Source organism: Anser cygnoides, chromosome 10 (assembly GCF_040182565.1).
Source record: "Anser cygnoides isolate HZ-2024a breed goose chromosome 10, Taihu_goose_T2T_genome, whole genome shotgun sequence".
Taxonomy (NCBI): Eukaryota; Metazoa; Chordata; class Aves; order Anseriformes; family Anatidae; genus Anser; species Anser cygnoides.
Genome location: NC_089882.1, coordinates 2,957,624 through 2,974,810, shown reverse-complemented (window position 1 = coordinate 2,974,810; position 17,187 = coordinate 2,957,624). Strand labels below are relative to the sequence as shown.

The following is a 17,187-nucleotide window of genomic DNA, read 5'->3' as shown; positions in this document are numbered from 1 at the left end:
CGCCATCCCCAGATCGTACAGCTCACCTAGAAACCGACTGGGCTGGCAAACGTCAGGACAGCACAACACCGTTTTTAGAAAGCTTTGCATTTTGCATGCAGTTTTTACTGATTACTTCTACCTAGATTATCCATTATATGCTCTTATGAATTTAACACAGACAATCAGCTCGGGAAGGTTTTAGCAGATACAATTTTACCTTACTGGCAAAAAAATCAATAAATGTGTCACAACTGACAAGCCCCAGTTAAGAGCATGAGTACCTTTTGAAGACTGAAGTACGAACCAACAAGATGTTAGTGTGTCCTTCTATTCACTGGTGTAACCACGACACAAATGCCTCTCTGTCATCCACCCTCTTTACCAGACAGTGTGGGTTAGAGCAGGGAATTACTGTTATTTAGGCATAACTGTAAATGGATACTCATTTTAGCATGCATACTAAAGCATGCCTAGCAGAGAGTAGCAATATAAAAGTCTTGCTAAATTTTATTCTGCAAGTCTGCAAGACCCACAAAGAATTTTTCAGAGTTCTCTTCCATCGAGATCCCAGTTCCCATTTTATGGGCAGCTTACTCCTCCCTTGCCAAAGAAGCTATAAAGCGGAGAAAGCAGATGGGCATCCAATGCTTCCAGACAAATTAGTTTAGAGGAAGAGATCGGGTTGCAAATCTGCCTAGGAAAAACTCACACAGAAATTGTCCTTTAGTAGCATTAGGGCTGTCCTCCCCTTGAAATTCCTTCTGCATTCCTCCTGGACATTCATCAGTGTTTAGAAATGACAGTACCTGCACTCTAAGAGCATTCGGAGTAGATGTGTTTATTCCTCTGACTCACTAGCTGCAAGTAACCCTGATAAAAAAAACTAAGTTATAACTTTGAAAGTAAAAACATATTTTTCTTCCCCACGTAAGAAAAAAGCACAGATTGTTCTTTCAGCAATGACTAGCTTTCTACTCATGCAAGTATAATTCTAATTTCTAAATTTTCTAATTATGCGATATAGAAACTGACAATTTCTATCAGAATAATCTCTTTAATAACAGACAATGGAATTAATTTCAAAACAACCCCCAATCTTTACACCTAGTATTTGGGAAGCGACTGGTCTCATCGCAACTCACAAAAGCACTGTTCCTAAAGGAAGATTGCACCAGTAGCACCATCCTGACCAAAGAGACAGATTCTGCCCACAAACCACAGCACAAGCAGAGAGAAAACCAAGCAAAGGTTGCCCTGCACCCACTAGAACACCCTACGGGTTATACTGATCAGAGCGATGCACCCCCTTAACACATTCATTGCTCGGTATCTCCACGTGTTCCTGAACACAACACGGGCAGTTCTGACCCATAAAGCCAGTTCGGAACAGCTCCTCTACCCTCGCACAGAACACAACACCAACAGGCCACCAGGAACGCCACAGACACCTTCCCTGTCACTTGGAAGTATCAGGGCTTGCATCGGCTTGCACGGGAAGGACTCCTAAGACAACACGCACCGAGCACAACTGAGCACAAATTACCGTGAGGGCTCTCATCCTGCAAACACTCGTGCACAAGCTAAATGTTGAGCATAAGTACAAATGGGATCAGCATTCAGGTCTGTTTAGAATGATTACCATTCCCACACACGCGCTGACCTTGGAGCATAGCTTTTGCTTTGCTAAGTACTAGCAACATTAACATTTTCTTTCCCTACAGGCTTGACTTAAGAAATGCATTTGCGTTTTCTGAAATGCTGAAAAGATTTAAAGCCTGATTTTCATAAATGCTAAATTACCTGAGGCTCAAAATCAAGGCAGGATGGACTTGGAGAGCTTCACACGCTTCAAAAATCAGACCCTGGGGTCTGGATTTGTTTTGGGGAGGGCTGAAGAGAAACAAAGAGTGAGATGGGGAAGAAGACGGTGGGAGACAGAAGACCCATCTTGTACCAACATCTCTAGGGCAGAAACCAGCAATGCCCCTGCGATTTAACGATACTCATCATTTAACATTGTCTGGTCAAGTATTCTCCTAACTCAGGACCACCCGCAGAGTAAATGCAGTATCAGGCTGAGAGAAGAAAAAACACAGGGCATCCAGCATCTGAAGCGATGTAAGATTTATTCACTGTCTATATTCCTCTTCTTTTGTCTTACTACAGCAGTTACCTTAGTAAGCCATTTGCCATTAGGCATTTCTTAGCGAGATCCAGAAGAACCCAGCCCCAGCACTGTCACCTCACACTCCAATAAGGAACACGACGTCACAGTTTTAGGTTTATTGATCCGATATTATATTGAGAAATTGATTGAACTCCAAGTCACAAAAGGAACGGGTATTAAACTACTCTGGTAAGATTTATACTGATCCATTAAAGCAGTCAAAAAAGTGTAATGTTTAAGATTCATTATCATAATGGATCCAAGTCAGCACTACTCGTTCTCTGCAAAATTAGACGTTACCAAAAAAATAGTAATCCATTTATCAGTAGGAAACACCACAGACAGAGTTCAAGCTAAAATACTGGAACTGCAGAATTTCAATTCTTCAAATAAAATCTATTAAATCTAATAGTGGTCATACAGAAGATTAGTTCTTCATCACATAGCAACTCTCTTAAGAAACAAAGCCATGGCATGAATTATGCTTCGTATCGCTTATGAAGCCAAGAATCCCACTGATTTCAAGCTCCAGGTTCATTTCAGAGAAATAGATGATAGTGTATTTGTCTCTCATGTCCATAGGAATAGCTGCAAAACGCTTAGCAAATCACAGAGCTGCTCCTAACCAAAAGGAAACAGAGATCATACCAGAAATATCGTATCTACTGCGGTAAGCATTTACCAAGTCATGCTTATTTTGTTGTCAATGTCTTTTAAAGGGATGAGGAGATCAAAAGTAAATTAAATGAACAGAAAAGTAGGTGAAAGCACAATACTCCACTACTTCTCTAATCCAGGAAGATTCCCGTGTGCTGTCCCTCAACACGTACATTTTTCTTATCCAATGACTTCACCAAGGGAATTCCCTCGCAAGCTGACCACTATCACGGGACAAAGTCATTCTGTTCAGAATTTCCCATGCGCATTTAGGAAGGATCTTACAAGAAAATCTTTATTACCATCATTTTCACCACATAAGGTAACTCCCAGCCTCTGCTTGTCTTCCTACAAGCCAGAAGAGACTGTAATTAACAAAGCAACTAACCCGAAACAAAAGTGAAATGAGCTTACACAGACTCCACTCATCACCTGAGAGGACCGTAACCTTCAGCTGAAAAACCATAGGAGTTTTCCAGACATGCAACCACTCATCTGACATTTCTCCCACACTGGATTTTTTTTGCTCACTCCTCGCACTTCTCCTCATTCTGCTCATCCACGTGGACTGCTGCCTCGGTGACGAGAGGCAGGAAACTTCCTCCACTGGCAAGTGGCAGGTCACTACAAGTATCTGAACCATCATTACACGGCTGCAACTCTTCCACCAAGTACTTTCAGGCATGTACCTTAAGGGTGTTACTGGCAAATGCTACAACCCTAATTTAAAAAATAAATAAATAAAGAACACCACAAAAAGTTCCCACAGATTTCAGGAGGCATCGGCCTTAAGCAAAGGAACTAAGGAAGCCAGAAGTAAAATTTAAGCGTATAGCTGGTTACCAGGATGAATGGATTTCAGTAGTTAGTATGCCACAAAGATTAGCACACCGATCTTTACATCATTTCAGATGACACTTAAAATAAATAAATAAAGTTGCCAAATACAGTCACCTGCCTTAAATCTAAATTGTAAAGATGATCTACCAAAAAAAAATCTAACAACAAATCTTAAGATAATAACTTTATACCACTTCGCTTGATTTTTCACTATACAATTTAATTATACATGTTTGCAAAACACATTATATGGTCAGATCTTTTGTGTCTCATACAGGTAACACAGTCTTGTAGCATTCAAGTCTTGGAAGATAAACCGTCTTCATCAAATCCTTTATTATTAGAATATAGATGTTAGAATCTTTTCTGTTCTTTGCTAACACAATTTCAGTTTCTAGTACAAATGCAGACACTGAATATTGCACAAAGTATGAATTAATACAAACAAATTCAGCCACATCTGCCCTTCAAACTGCCAAACCAGAGAAAGCATTCATAAAATTACACAATACCTTGCAGAATTAAAGCTCTTTACTAGTTCGTCTAACGTCCGGTTATTTTTCAGGTCAGATTCCGAGACTGCCTATTAAGAAAAAAAAAAAAAAAAGGAAAGAAAGAAAAGGGAAAAAAAAAAACAATCAAATACAGTGAAAACAGCAATACCCACACAGTGTTCAAGTGACCAATAATTTGTTTTGTGGATCAATGCTTCAATCACCAACCACTGAAATTGCTATGTGAATAAAGATGCACAAAGTATAAGCTTTTTTTCCTGAAAAACTTCTAAAATAACTGCCAGAGCACTGTAAGTCTGGAACATGATCACCAATATAAAAAAATAAAGCATGAAGTTAAAGAACAAAATCCAGTGTGCCCAGTCTCCATCAGCGCTTTATCGTAGTACTGTTCTAATCATTTTGAAAAACGAAACAAGGATCCCATGAACGTGAAAGGAACCTTAAGCAACAAGGAATGAAATCGGATGAAGGAAAATGCTAATCTTGGTAGTGAAAATGGAATAAAAAGATGAATTACAAGATGGCTTTATGCATTTGATTCATCCTTTTAAAAAGATTTCTGATTTTTATCTCTCTGGTTTTATCTCTTCTTTTAACATAAAAAAAATTTATGAGTCTTGCTCACATCAATCCCTGTGATTTTTAAGAAGGCGTTGGTAAAATGTACTCTCAGAAAAATACATCAGTCTGCACTTGTTTTAAGAACTGACAAAGTTACAGATAGATCTGTTTTCCAGTCTAGTCTAGTCTTTTACATGCTTTAGAAACACAGAAGAAAATTACTTCTATTTTGCCAGTACTCTTGAAGCACCAGTCATTGTTTTCAGGCAGCCTATCATTTTTAGGAATTCAATAAAACCCAGTTGGCTTAAGATGAAAAGCTAGATTAAGGCCTAGAATAAATTGTATTCTGTGCTCCTTAATCAGAAAAGGCCTTCAAGTCAGCTGGTAATAATAACCTACCCGCAGAGCAGGCCAAACCTGTCACTAGCGCCCCTCACATTTAACCTAATTTTCATAATTTTCATTTCACAGCCTCCTCTCCTGGCTGTGAAACATAGTCCTCTGCGCCCCAAAAGGCCACACCGTCCTGTCGGTGCATTCTATCACTAGGTCGTCGGTGGGCACTTCTAAGGGTGCCTTGGAACTGGAAGTGAGGACACTCAAACATGGAAAATGCAAAGCTTAAATTTCAGCACTCGCATTTTAAATGCCGGCTTATTTTAACAAATCAGGAGACAATACTAAACGTTTCACGACAGATGTTATACTCAGTTCTGAGCCAAAACCGAGTTTTGATGCTACATGTATTTCTGCCTATGCTGACAGAAAAGTATCTCTGAAATAGAAGAGTTTCAGGTATAAGAGCACCACAATTTGCCCAAATAGCTGCTCACGCAAAGGAAAGGTGGTAATATATGACCACAGTTAATTATTTACCATAGTCCAAAGGGAAAAGATCCCAAGATTGGTCAAAAAAGAAACAACAACAACAAAGGAAAAAAAACACTTACCACACAGCATGTTGGACACTGAGTTTTGTAGGACAAAAACTTGCGTATACAAAGGGAACAATCTGGAAAAAGGAAATACATCATTTTTAAACAGACCTTCTTTCAAGTGCCATTCAACACATGCTTGTTAGTATGTTTTATTTTTTATGCAGTGTATGCAGAATATTCCACAACACACCAATACTGAAAATACACCATTTTCCATAGAATAAAATATGGATAGGTTTGCTAGATGGCGATCTTTATGCAAGCATCTTTCAACATGTAATCTCAGTCCCACCGTCAAGAGCAGAAGTGCATTTTTGTTTCATTAAAGCAGGACAGGACAACCTTAGCCTGGTGCGACCGCTACGGGATAACGAGGCACATTTGCCAGTCCCCAGCAGCACGTTGCACTGCTCCCCCAAATGACTAGTGAGGGCTCACTTCCACCATTCTTTTGAATTACAGGCCTTTGAACCAAGCCGTGTCACAGGCAGGATGTAACACCAGTTGCTGTAGAGCATTTCCAGTGCTCCCCACCTTAAATTTCCCATTTCCAACAACTATAGCTTTGTCAAGTAAAAAAAGTAAATTTCACTGCCTGACCACCTTGTCCTCCTTGATATAAGGAAGAGGAAGCGCTGCTGTTTCCAAACAAATCAATTATAAGTATTTATTTTAATGAGAGAAAAGGCAGTGTACTTTTCCCTAAGCTGACTAAGCACACCACTTTGCTAGCATGTTCCAGCAGATATCAGCCTGAGGCAGGCAGAGCAGCACGGGAAATTTTATCACGTAACACTTAATGCTCTCTGCCACACAGCTCTGTGTTCTGCTCTGCCCTCACGATCTTATTGAAGATATTTATATGAAGGACTTTAGGAAAAGGTGGCGTTTAAGTGCATCAATGCAGACAAGAAGTGCTTGTATTGTCAGAAGAAGGCTGCAGCAATAACCAATGTAGAAAATTTGGTGGCCTCTTCACAGCTTTTGTCCCAAATCGCCCCTCTACAATACCACACTGGGAAACATCCTTGCTGGCCAAACCGCAAGTAGGAGAGCTACAAGTTTTGTAAAGGACGTACGGGATCAGTAACATCTGCACTGCATGCCCGTAAATAATAAACAGTCATATGATGACTGGTCTGCTTAATGCTAAAGGAGAGAAAATCCGATGAGGATATTTTTCAACAGTTTTTTGTCATCCGGATAAGGCGCAAGAGGATTTTGTCAGCCCGTAAGGCCCACAGGATCGTTCTCCAGTCCTGTATCTCCTGGGAGAGATGAAGGCCAAACCACCCAACATTTCCGTATGCCTATCTGGCCCTACCTGTTTGTCCGAAGCTGCCACCTGAGCACCAAGTCAGGCTTAAGTGCAGTCAGAAGGCCAGGAGGACACGCGCCCATCACAGCCACCCCTGCTCTGCGCGTAATGGGCGGCAAGGTGCACGTTAAGCGAGACACACTCACTGTGAACTCTGCAGAGCAGAGGACAGAAGGAAGGACAACCTCTCTGCCCATCTGCTGACGTGCCACAAATGACCCACTCGCTTGTCTCCTACTCCCAAGCCATGCCAACAGATGATTTTTATTAAAACTCCGGTAAATTCAGACTGCGACCGCTCAGCCAGCACAGATGTATGCAGTGACCCTCCACAGGACAGGGCACGCCGCGGGGCAGGAGGCAGCAGCACGGCGACAAGGAGGGGACGAGCCCTGCGGAGGGCATGCCACCACGGCCAGCAGCTGCCCGAAGGGCTCGCGGAGCTCGGGCCGTGCTTACAGTCGTGCGAGCACTGTCGGGCCGTACTTACAGTTGTGCTGACACTGTCAGGCCGTACCATACTTACAGTTGTGCTGACACTGTCAGGCCGTACCATACTTACAGTTGTGCTGACACTGTCGGGCCGTACCATACTTACAGTCGTGCTGACACTGTCAGGCCGTACCATACTTACAGTCGTGCTAGCACTGTCAGGCCGTACCATGCTTACAGTTGTGCTGACACTGTCAGGCCGTACCATGCTTACAGTCGTGCTGGCACTGTCAGGCCGTACCATACTTACAGTTGTGCGAGCACTGCGGGATGATCATCGCGATGCTGAAGTAGTCGAAGCAAATCCCGCAGCGCAGCAAGTCGTCCACCGCCTGCAACGAGACGCGGAGGTCACCGCGCGCTGCCGAGGGCACCGCCAGCCCCGGGCCGGGCGGCACTGGGGGGCCGGGGGGGTCCTACCGAGCACGGGGCCGGGCCGGGCCCCCCGCCGCGCAGGGCCCGCCCGCCGCCATCTCGGCCGCCATCTCCCCCCTTCCGCCCGCCCTCCCCCCGCCGCCGCCTCGCGCACCTTCAGCGGGGACAGGCTCGCCGGCCACGGCGCCTCGGGCAGCGACAGCGCCATGGCGGCACGGCCCGGCCGGGCCCGGCTCCGTCCCCGGCGCCGCGTCCGAATCCCCCGCGCTGCCGCGGGGCCGCGCTTCCGCCGGCGGCGGCTGCCGGGAGCTGTAGTCCGGGGCGGCGGGGCCGGGCCCGGGCCGAGGGAGCCGCGGGGCCGGGGTCAGCGCCCGCCCCGCTCGTCGCTGAGGCGGCGGTGCGGGAGGTGCCGCGGGCTGGGTGCCACGGCCCCCCCGCAGCCCCCACGGGGCGTCCGCTTAAAACGCCTCAGACTGTGTCAGTACGGCCTGGAGAAGCAGCCTCCTACCGGCCTCCTCCTCGTTAGTTAACCGACCCAGGTCTTACTGCCCTCCGCAAGCAGCCAGCGGAGCGCCCGGACAGCGCTCTCAGACACACGGCCTGACTGGGGGCGGGCCTGGGCGGCCCGGAGCCGGGCTGAAAGATGCCCGTGGGTCCCCTCCAAGCGGGACCCCGTGATCCTGCCTCCTCACGGCACAACCAGCCCCGCTTCCCCGCTGTGTGTGCGGGTACACACCAGCGCTCTGCGTGGGAGCGGCCGCCAGCGGGGCTGTGCTGGGTGCCCACGGAGATGCGCGTCGCCACCATCGCTGCTGCGCGAGGCGTAGGCCAGGTCGGGGGTTTCAGTCTCCGCAAAGAGGACATCGAAAAACCCAGCCTAAAAATAAGTTTCAGGGATGAAAAACAAAAAACGGCAGCGATCACCTCTGAGCACTACTGATGTGCTTTCTGAAGGTGAAATAATTGTCCAGGAGTTTGTAAGAACTTAGTACATTGCCAAAGTCACATAGGATAAAATTGCAAAACAAATTGCACTGTCTCGGTGCAATTCAGATCTCTAAGAGCCGGCCTGAGCATGCGGGGATGCTGGCAGCAGAAGTGAGCCAAGGACGCCTACTTCATGACGACAGTAATGGTCCTCCGTGGGAAACCTCCCACTGTTTTATTGGCACTTTGGTGAGCAGAATTAAACTGCTTTATGTTGCTGAACTACCAAGTTACAAGAAATTATTATACTCACAAGACCAAAACGGAGAACACAGACCCTCCTTCCAACTCCTTGCAATGTTCGCTTGAACTAAAATACCAGTACGTGCCAGCCTGCTTTTCTGTAAGTTAGCAGGCAGAAACGTATAGAAAACTTAGGAAGAGGTGGAGTAGCCTGACATAAAGCAAATCCCCAAAAGCTACTTAGGTTGATACATACTGTCGAGACAAAGAAAATATTGGAGTTTTACACAGATCCCAGCTGGATACACACAACTGAAGTATTTTCAAAGTTCTTGTTCCCAAATCATGTTCTCGCATCAAGGCTGCCTGCAGAACTGTTGATTTTCTGTGTCTTCTGACGGACAAACAGCTTGTGTTCAGCTGCCCTTAGCAGATCACTCTTAAAATGAAACACTCCACAAAGATCTGCCTCTCATATGTGTGTGTCACTTCACGTGCTTTATGACAGAGACACAAATGAACCATGGAGACAAGTCTGGGACACGAGCGTGTAGATTGGATGAAAATCTGAAGAAGAACATGCTGTACTTCAAAAAAACACCCAAACCATAGAACATTTGCAGCTGACTGTTTTTAAATACTCTCAGAGATTCCTTAACATTTAAAGGAGTGGAAAGTTTCTCATCATGTCATTCCCAACTACAGAGAAGAGCCTGAACACCACGAGTGTGATTGTTCAAAAACATTTAACACTGTCCCAACTCTGCACTTTTGTCAGAGTTGGCAGTAATTTATTGATTTCAACCAGACTGATGTTGAGAATTTTAGAACAAAAAAATCCCACCATGAAGTACTAACTCTTGAGAGACCACTATACGATGCCCTCAACAGAGCAATCCTTTCAATAGCAGTCTGAATTAAATATGCACCACGCCAAGCAAAATAACAGCATTTCAAATCTATCATCTACCACTGCAGATAGTCTGAACACCTCATCCGACAATGCAAGTTAGCCAAGACAAGGTCTGGCCCAGAAACGTTACAATACAATACCATCTGAACACATCAGTAATTTATATTTGTCCTGCTCTACTCGCAAAGTCTTGTAAGCAATTGAGATTATGAGATACAAATCCACGTATATATATTTAATCAATACGAACAACCTTCGTCATGTAGCAAGTCACAAAGGTTTGAACACAGAAGACTTAAATACAAACGCCATAGTTCAGAAGCACAACCAGAGGTAGAAGGATGTGTTTTCAGTGTCCAGCAAGGCATTTCTACCCTACTTTTATGCTTCAAGTAAAACATAACCTCTCTGTGACATTTATTACATTAGTAACCCATAACACTAAGCATGTTTTTTTCAGGAATCTGCAATCTATTTCCTTCTAAATCAGCCCTTCTAGTACGGGCTCATTTTCCCCTGCTCCATCCATGCTATGTGCAAGCTTTTTAAGCAAAAAAAGAGTACCTACCTACTCACTCTACAACGTCAGAATCAGAAGGAATTAGCAGAGTAACTCCAGTTGTGAGAGCTGCACTTCTGTTTAAGACACCCCCCTTCTGAAGCGCAGTACCAGTGCTTCTTAACAGTCCGATGTTTAAAGTTTCATATGGAAAGAAGCGTGTAAAGCTGGGCTCCAAGGTCTCTCTGGAGTATACTCAATTTGGCTGCCTTAATCTTCCACTAATTGTCACTATCACCCACACCGTTAGTTAAGAACTTCTATTGACTATAAAAAAATGCAGAGAGAATTCTCGGGCATGAAGCTGAAGAAAAGAATTTAAGTGAGACACATAAATTACTTTACTAAGAAGTTCATCCTGGAAATATGGTATCATTTTACAAAGCTAAATCTTTATCTATGCTTTTAAATACCACAATAGGGTACTCGGTGTTAAGACAGAAAATTTAGGGCCTGGCCTGTTATGCTTTAAGAACTTAACTCCCACAAAAGCAGAGATGCTGGGCTCTCCATCCACAGTTCTTGGAGGAGTACAAACACCTTTCTGTGACCTCCACAGGATCTGCTCAAGACCACAACGTGTTAACATCTGCAAGACTGGGACATAAATATTTGAAGGACTACGTTAATACGATGTGTATATCTTCTTAATATTCCTTAAACAGAGACAGCATTTTCTGTTTTTATAGGCAGGAAATCTGGGACATTCCTATACTCGCTGTCAATATCTAATTCCTAGCAAATGTCTAGTACTTTTGCCAAATTTCTCTTTTTTGAGACAGAATGAGCTATCAGAAGTAGGAAATTTTCTCCTTTGTTGCCTTCTTCCTTCAAGGCGCAGTCTGAAACGGTTCATTAAAAATAAGAGCATTAGTCAAACAAGATTATGCAAAATTGTTTTCTATCATATCCTTTGCAGAGACAGGAGGCACTGAGGAAATTTTAGCATTTCTGCTTCAAGGAGTCTTCATTGCAAGGAGGTGACACTTTTTCAGTACCTGGAGCAGCCTTGGTCAGTCACCCAGCGAAGCCAAGCAGCGCTCAGCGCTTAGCCCCCAGGCAGATCGATGGCAAGAACACAAGTGATGTTGGGCAGCGTGGGCACTGCGGCACCGCCTGGCCTGCCAGCACCGTAAGGACTCGCTGTCCAGCAGGTGTGCCATTTAATTATTGGTATTTTAGCTGAGAACAGCATGTGATGAAGAACAGCGTGGAATGAAATGTGCTTACATTGTTGTAAAAGACCCTGCTCAATCTTTTTAATTTAAGGAAAGCAAAGCCAAAAAAAAAAAAAAAAGAAGTAAATACATAAATAGCAAAACCCAAGGTTGATGTATCTTACCGTGAACTTGAGATGCTTTGTCCTCAGCACACAGCAAATGAGTTCCCGTAAGTGCTTTTCACCCAGGGAAGAAAATACTGGTTGGTGGCAATACCGGCCGGGTTCAAGGCTGGTGAGAAAGCAGGAGAACAAATTTTGTGGCGGTAGAAGCTCATCAGAGAAGAACTCCACATGAAAGAGGCTGGGAACCATTTCTAGTTAACAGCATTAGCAGCAGCGGCAAAGGGCATGAAATGCACAAGCTTAGAAGGGCCTCGAGCTCTGCAGAAAGTCCCACACGGGTCATTCCTGCGAGAGAAGGGACTTTGCACAATGGCACAGGACGAGCAATTTGCACAGCAGCACGGAGCTGCCACGCTAGGGCTCCACTGGCGGGGGCTCCCAGGGCAGTCAGCCTTTCTGCCAGCTGCAGGGGTGGCAAAGGGCTCCCAGCCGTCGTGATTTGCCCCCTCACTGGTCGTGCTGCACTCACAGAGGCAGCGGTGCAGGCTGGAAACTGCCACCCTGCCTGCAGCATCCCCGCAGCACACGGGGAAACTCGGGACGCTGCCCCAGGGACGACCTTCCCAGCAGCGATACCGGCTGCCAGACGTCCTGGAAAGGCATCTCCTGCCTGGAGAACAAAGCCTTCAGCTACAGCTGACCGCTGGGGGTGCAGCCGGGGAGAGGCGACTGTCCAAAAAGCTGCTCCCGGGCGCACACCCGCAGATGAAGCGCAGGCACCTCCACGTGGACCTGCCCTGGCCACACGCCCATGGGAGGCAGGGATGTGCCCTGGCAGGACACCGCAGGGCTTCCGATTTGCCAATGATTTCATTCACTGCTGGCACTCCTTTTTTTCTTTTAACACGGTCATTTCTCAAATGTGGACCTCCTTCATTTAAGCAAGCGCTATATTAAATTCCTTCTGAAATGAATAGAAGGCTTGTAATGAGATAATATATTAGACCAAAAATTACAAGCCTTTTCATGAAATGTTTACAGCCTTTAACCACTGATTAAATAGCTTGATTGTTCCCATATTGCAAGCTTGGCGAAGGGAATATTGACCAAACAAGCTTCCTGGCGTGGCAGAGACAGAGAAGGGGCTGTTCTGCTGGCTAAGCTAATGCTGCGGCCCATTCTTGTGATTGATCCGATGTTGTCTAAATGGTGTAATTAAGCTTTCAATTAATGGGGCAGAATGGAAAGTTAGACTTTGTGAATGCTAATTATTTGCTTCCTTGCAATGCCTGTCAGGGAACAGTGCTGTCCTACATGTTTAGCGCGGTTGGGTTGGGTATGGCAGCCTGACCAAAAGTCCCTCCGTTCTGCAGGCTGCACCCCAGCGATCTGCACAGTGACGCCGGGCAGCCCGGCATCTTTTGGCACTCACAGCAGTGCCGCGCTGCATCCCGAGCCAGGCAGGGCAGCAGAAGAAGGGTGCTGGCTTGGGCTGCAGCAACCTTTGCCTTGCACCAGGAAGCGAGTAGGACCGCCGGAGGTTAGAGGCGTGATGCTGACATGGGGTGTTCTGCCTCCCCATCATTTCCATGGAGCACTGTGACCTGGGCAGGTTAGAGTACTGTGAGCAAACTGAAGAATCCCCGGAGAGCAGCCATACACAGCCTGGTCTGAAGCACGCAGCATTGGGGCCGTTTTGCACAATGAGGCACTTTATAAAGGAGATGGCATTGCAAAGCAAGATGTTTTATGGCTGCTTTTACAAAATCCAATTTAAACTGCAATTCATCTTTCGTGGCAGTTTACAAATCGATGGGTGACATTTCGAACCGACACTGCACGACACTTGTGCACTCCAGCCCCTTTCCTCTCCTCTGCGTTTCCGTGCGGCCCTTGCCAGCCAGGAGCCGGAGCTGCAGGCGGTGCGGGCACCTCGGGCATCCCTGCCAGCCCCAGCACCTCCTGCCCCCAGCCAGCCTCAGCGCGCTGCCCCCGACCTGCTGTAATGCCGGATCATTGCTTGGAGAGCAACGGGCAAGTTACACCTTTGGATTACGATCCATACCGCAGGCCGTTCACATCAACCACGAACAAGTGAATCCCTTCTCTGCACGGGACACAAAGGCCTAAACTCTGGGGAAGCTCCTTTTAATCATACCTTGCCTCTTCCTCGCAAGAGGAACAAAAAAATTAAACCATATGCAGCGATGAATTCCCCCTTTCTCAGCCCTTGTTGAGCAGGAACAGCAGTGTGTCCATGCCCAGACCGAGCTAACCGGGTTACCAGGGAGGTGGGGGAGCAGACACCCGGGCAGGGCTCGGGAAAGGTCAGGAGCTGCAGCGATCGATGCGCCTCTCGCGGGGCTCGCTCCTGCGCCCACCGCAGGCTGTCCACGGGCTGCTGCGAGAGAGCTCGGGCAGCTTGCTCGGCTGCTGCGGGGACACACAGCGCCCTTCCTTCCCGAGCAACTATGCGGGGACATCCTTCTCACGTGTGGAAGCGAGCATTACAGTAGACCTGTGGGCAGCAGCACACGATGAAGGGGTGAAAGCCGCGTGGCTGGCAGCACGGACACACTGCGGGGGACGCAGACGGGGCTGGAGGCAGGGCTGTGCTCCCCGCTCGGGTGCCTTTGCTGCTCCCCGAGGGAGAGATCCGGCACAGCTCCACCTCGGCCAGGCTTGATCTTGATTTCACAGTGGGTAGAGTATCAAATTGTCGTTGAGCAGGGGATGCTTAGTCAGCCTTGAAATGTTTGTTTGCTATTTTTTATGAGCACTTATAAAGCACTTGGCAGTCGAGTCTGATTCAGAGGTGCTATTTTTTTCTTCCTGCCGTTGACTAACAGCCTCCAGTTTAATGACAATTCCCACCACCATTTCCCTGGCAAGCAAATTGCACCAGCTCGGGTGGAGCACTGCAGAGAGTTTTGGTCAGTGCATTTCAAGCCCAAAGACATCAGGGGAGCGCCTTTCATTAGTCGCAGTGTTCACTGCCCATGTGTCAAAAGATACCTTATCCCCCTGGACAGAGGTTATACTGGCAGGTAGCACCACGCTGAGCTGCATTCAGCTCCATTTCACTGCTGTTTATCCACGCCACAGGTCCAAGAATATCTGGTCATTTCACACAGAAATGCCTCGAAAGCATAAACGAAATCCTTTCTTTTATGTAACTGTTCGTCTCCTTCAGTGGGATTGGGCCAGTGTAAATCAGTGGAAAAAATGTTACAGCTCTAAAGAGCTGCGTGGAAACTTCCATTGCAAAGCCGCTAGAGTTAGCATCTGGAGCAGCCAGAAATAATATTTAAACTTTCTCTTGAACTGTTAGGAGATAGACACAGTGAGTAAAATCACTCCAGGCATTTCGTAATAAACCAATGCTGATCTAACTGGATCGGGCCAAAGGGCAGCGTGAAATGCCAGTGGCTGTGGAACAGACAGCTCGGGGAGAGAGCTGGCAGCACATTAACCCGTCGCAGCTCTGACCGCAGAGACTGGTGTGAATTCAAATAACAGACGAGCTAGGAACGAGCCCTTGCTGACTTTGGTCTTCTGCCGCAGCAGATGCCCGTTGACGTTAGCGAGCCGTTGTCTGAGCACACACAGTCACCTCCCCTTAGACACTGATTCTGATCCAATAATTGTTATGAAAATCACAAGTAATCTCACTAGCTCCAAGTTACTGCAGTACAACAACTGTAGAACTGATAAGCTGCGTACAGAGCTAGACCCGATGGTAGGTCCTTTTTTCGTTCTCAGTTGATCATCTCCAGCAGCTCATTGCTTTACCAGCTTTTTGAGAGCATAATTTTGGCTGCTTAGTTCCCAGCCTAGGTGCAAGTCCTTCCTCTCCCCCCCCCCAAAAAAAAGAGCTGAACAAAAATAATTTAGCTACTTATAGAAAAGCAAGGATTGCTGCATGCTTTTGAGAAATAGTACTAGCAGAAAGACCTTACAATTAGCATCCAAACACCAGGAAAGGCAGAGCTAAGACCCTTTGTTTCTCAGCATGAGCTTACTTAACTTTCCAGTACTAAATTTCTTTCAGTGATTTCCTAGGAACTGTTACATGTCCCTGTGTGCGCATAACGCTCAGTGCTCTGTATTCAACCCCAGCAAGAGCTGCAATTAAGGTAACAGACAGTAGCTATCAAACAGGAAAAAACATTTTGCACGCTCATGCAGAGGAAAAATGGGCAAAATAAATAAATAAAATACGAAGATAAAAACATCTATATGTTAATTGAAGTGTTTCTCAGTTGACATTTCAGCTTTCCTGCATAGATTTAGCCTTTTTCAGCTGAAGGACTTGGCACGAGCACAGTTTGGATACAAATTATTCCTTGCCTCTGGTCTCATGCATCTGTTGATAAGCCACTGAAATGCTCATCACTGGGACTTTCTCCTTTTGCTGAAGACTATGCTTTGTTCATTCTGCTGCTGTCTTTCTTACTGCATCAACACCTTCCTGTTCCTGAATACTAAGCCCTTCTCAGCGTTCGCAGTGCTGGGGCAGCACAGCTCTCCCTGGTCCATCCCCAGTGCCTGGGGGCGAGCACACCCACCCGGCCATGGGCAAGAGCTCCCTGCTCTGGCACCAAGAGCAGCACCAGACCAAGGAAACAAAACGTTCAGTGGTGCATTAGGCAGCAACTGGGAGAGGAGAGTGGTGCCAAGGGTCAGGTTTACTGAAATTCATGTAAATTCCTGGGGTAAAATCCATGGAAACCTCTCTCTACCACACAGCTACGTTTTGCCTACTTAGAGCAGCCACCAAGCACCCACGCCGCCTTGCGAACGCAGCAGATCTCGTAGCAGAGCAGAGCAGCGGCTCACCTACCTCTGTCTTACAGTAACCTAAATGCAGTGTTCCAGAGGAAGACAAGAAAATGTCCCAAATGCTGTGTGGGATTAACATACCAGAAGGGGAGACCTCCACTTCCAAAATCTTCACTTCTTGGACGGTTCAAAACTTCTGCAGTTGGGTGTTGATCGTGTCTGAGCAGTGGTTCTGCGTACTGAAGGACTTTCTCCAACTTCATTCACACACCTGGAAACAGATGTAGCAGAAGTCAGGAAATTCATTCAAAGCAATTTCAGTGTTTAAAAGAACAATAAAGAAACAGCAGCCACACACAGCAGCAAGCGGGGGCTGTTGCAGAAGAAGCGGCCCAGACACTTTTCCCCTCCCCTGCTCCGCAGCAGCAGGAAGGAGGTGGCCGTGAGGCCACTTTCCGCGTGGATAAGTCATCAATCCCCAACCTGCTGCTGCTCCATCACACGTTTGATTATTTTCCCACCATTGATTACTAAGAAGTGCAAGACGGTGACTATCTTTTCACTGGGCTCCTACCCCCTGAAGCACTCTCTGACTTTAATTAGGAATACAATTTTCCCCATGAAGAG

At 46.4% G+C, this 17,187-nt stretch overlaps 1 protein-coding gene across 5 annotated transcripts in view; it reads right to left on the bottom strand.

Annotated features, from left to right (window-relative positions):
- Positions 1–17,187, bottom strand: part of RAD18 (RAD18 E3 ubiquitin protein ligase) — a 67,178-nt gene that overhangs the window by 41,288 nt on the left and 8,703 nt on the right. For 4 of the 5 annotated variants that reach the window (XM_067003135.1, XM_067003136.1, XM_067003133.1 and 1 more), the window contains exons 2-6: positions 16,702–16,831; positions 11,836–11,944; positions 7,727–7,808; positions 5,679–5,740; positions 4,159–4,229 (exon numbers count right to left, since the gene is read on the bottom strand). In XM_067003135.1, the coding sequence (XP_066859236.1) occupies positions 4,159–4,229; positions 5,679–5,740; positions 7,727–7,808; positions 11,836–11,944; positions 16,702–16,823 (446 nt within the window). In that variant the 5' untranslated portion in view covers positions 16,824–16,831. Of the gene's footprint in view, positions 1–4,158; positions 4,230–5,678; positions 5,741–7,726; positions 7,809–8,005; positions 8,518–11,835; positions 11,945–16,701; positions 16,832–17,187 lie in introns of those variants that run through there. The other variant, XM_067003134.1, reaches the window with a different exon arrangement.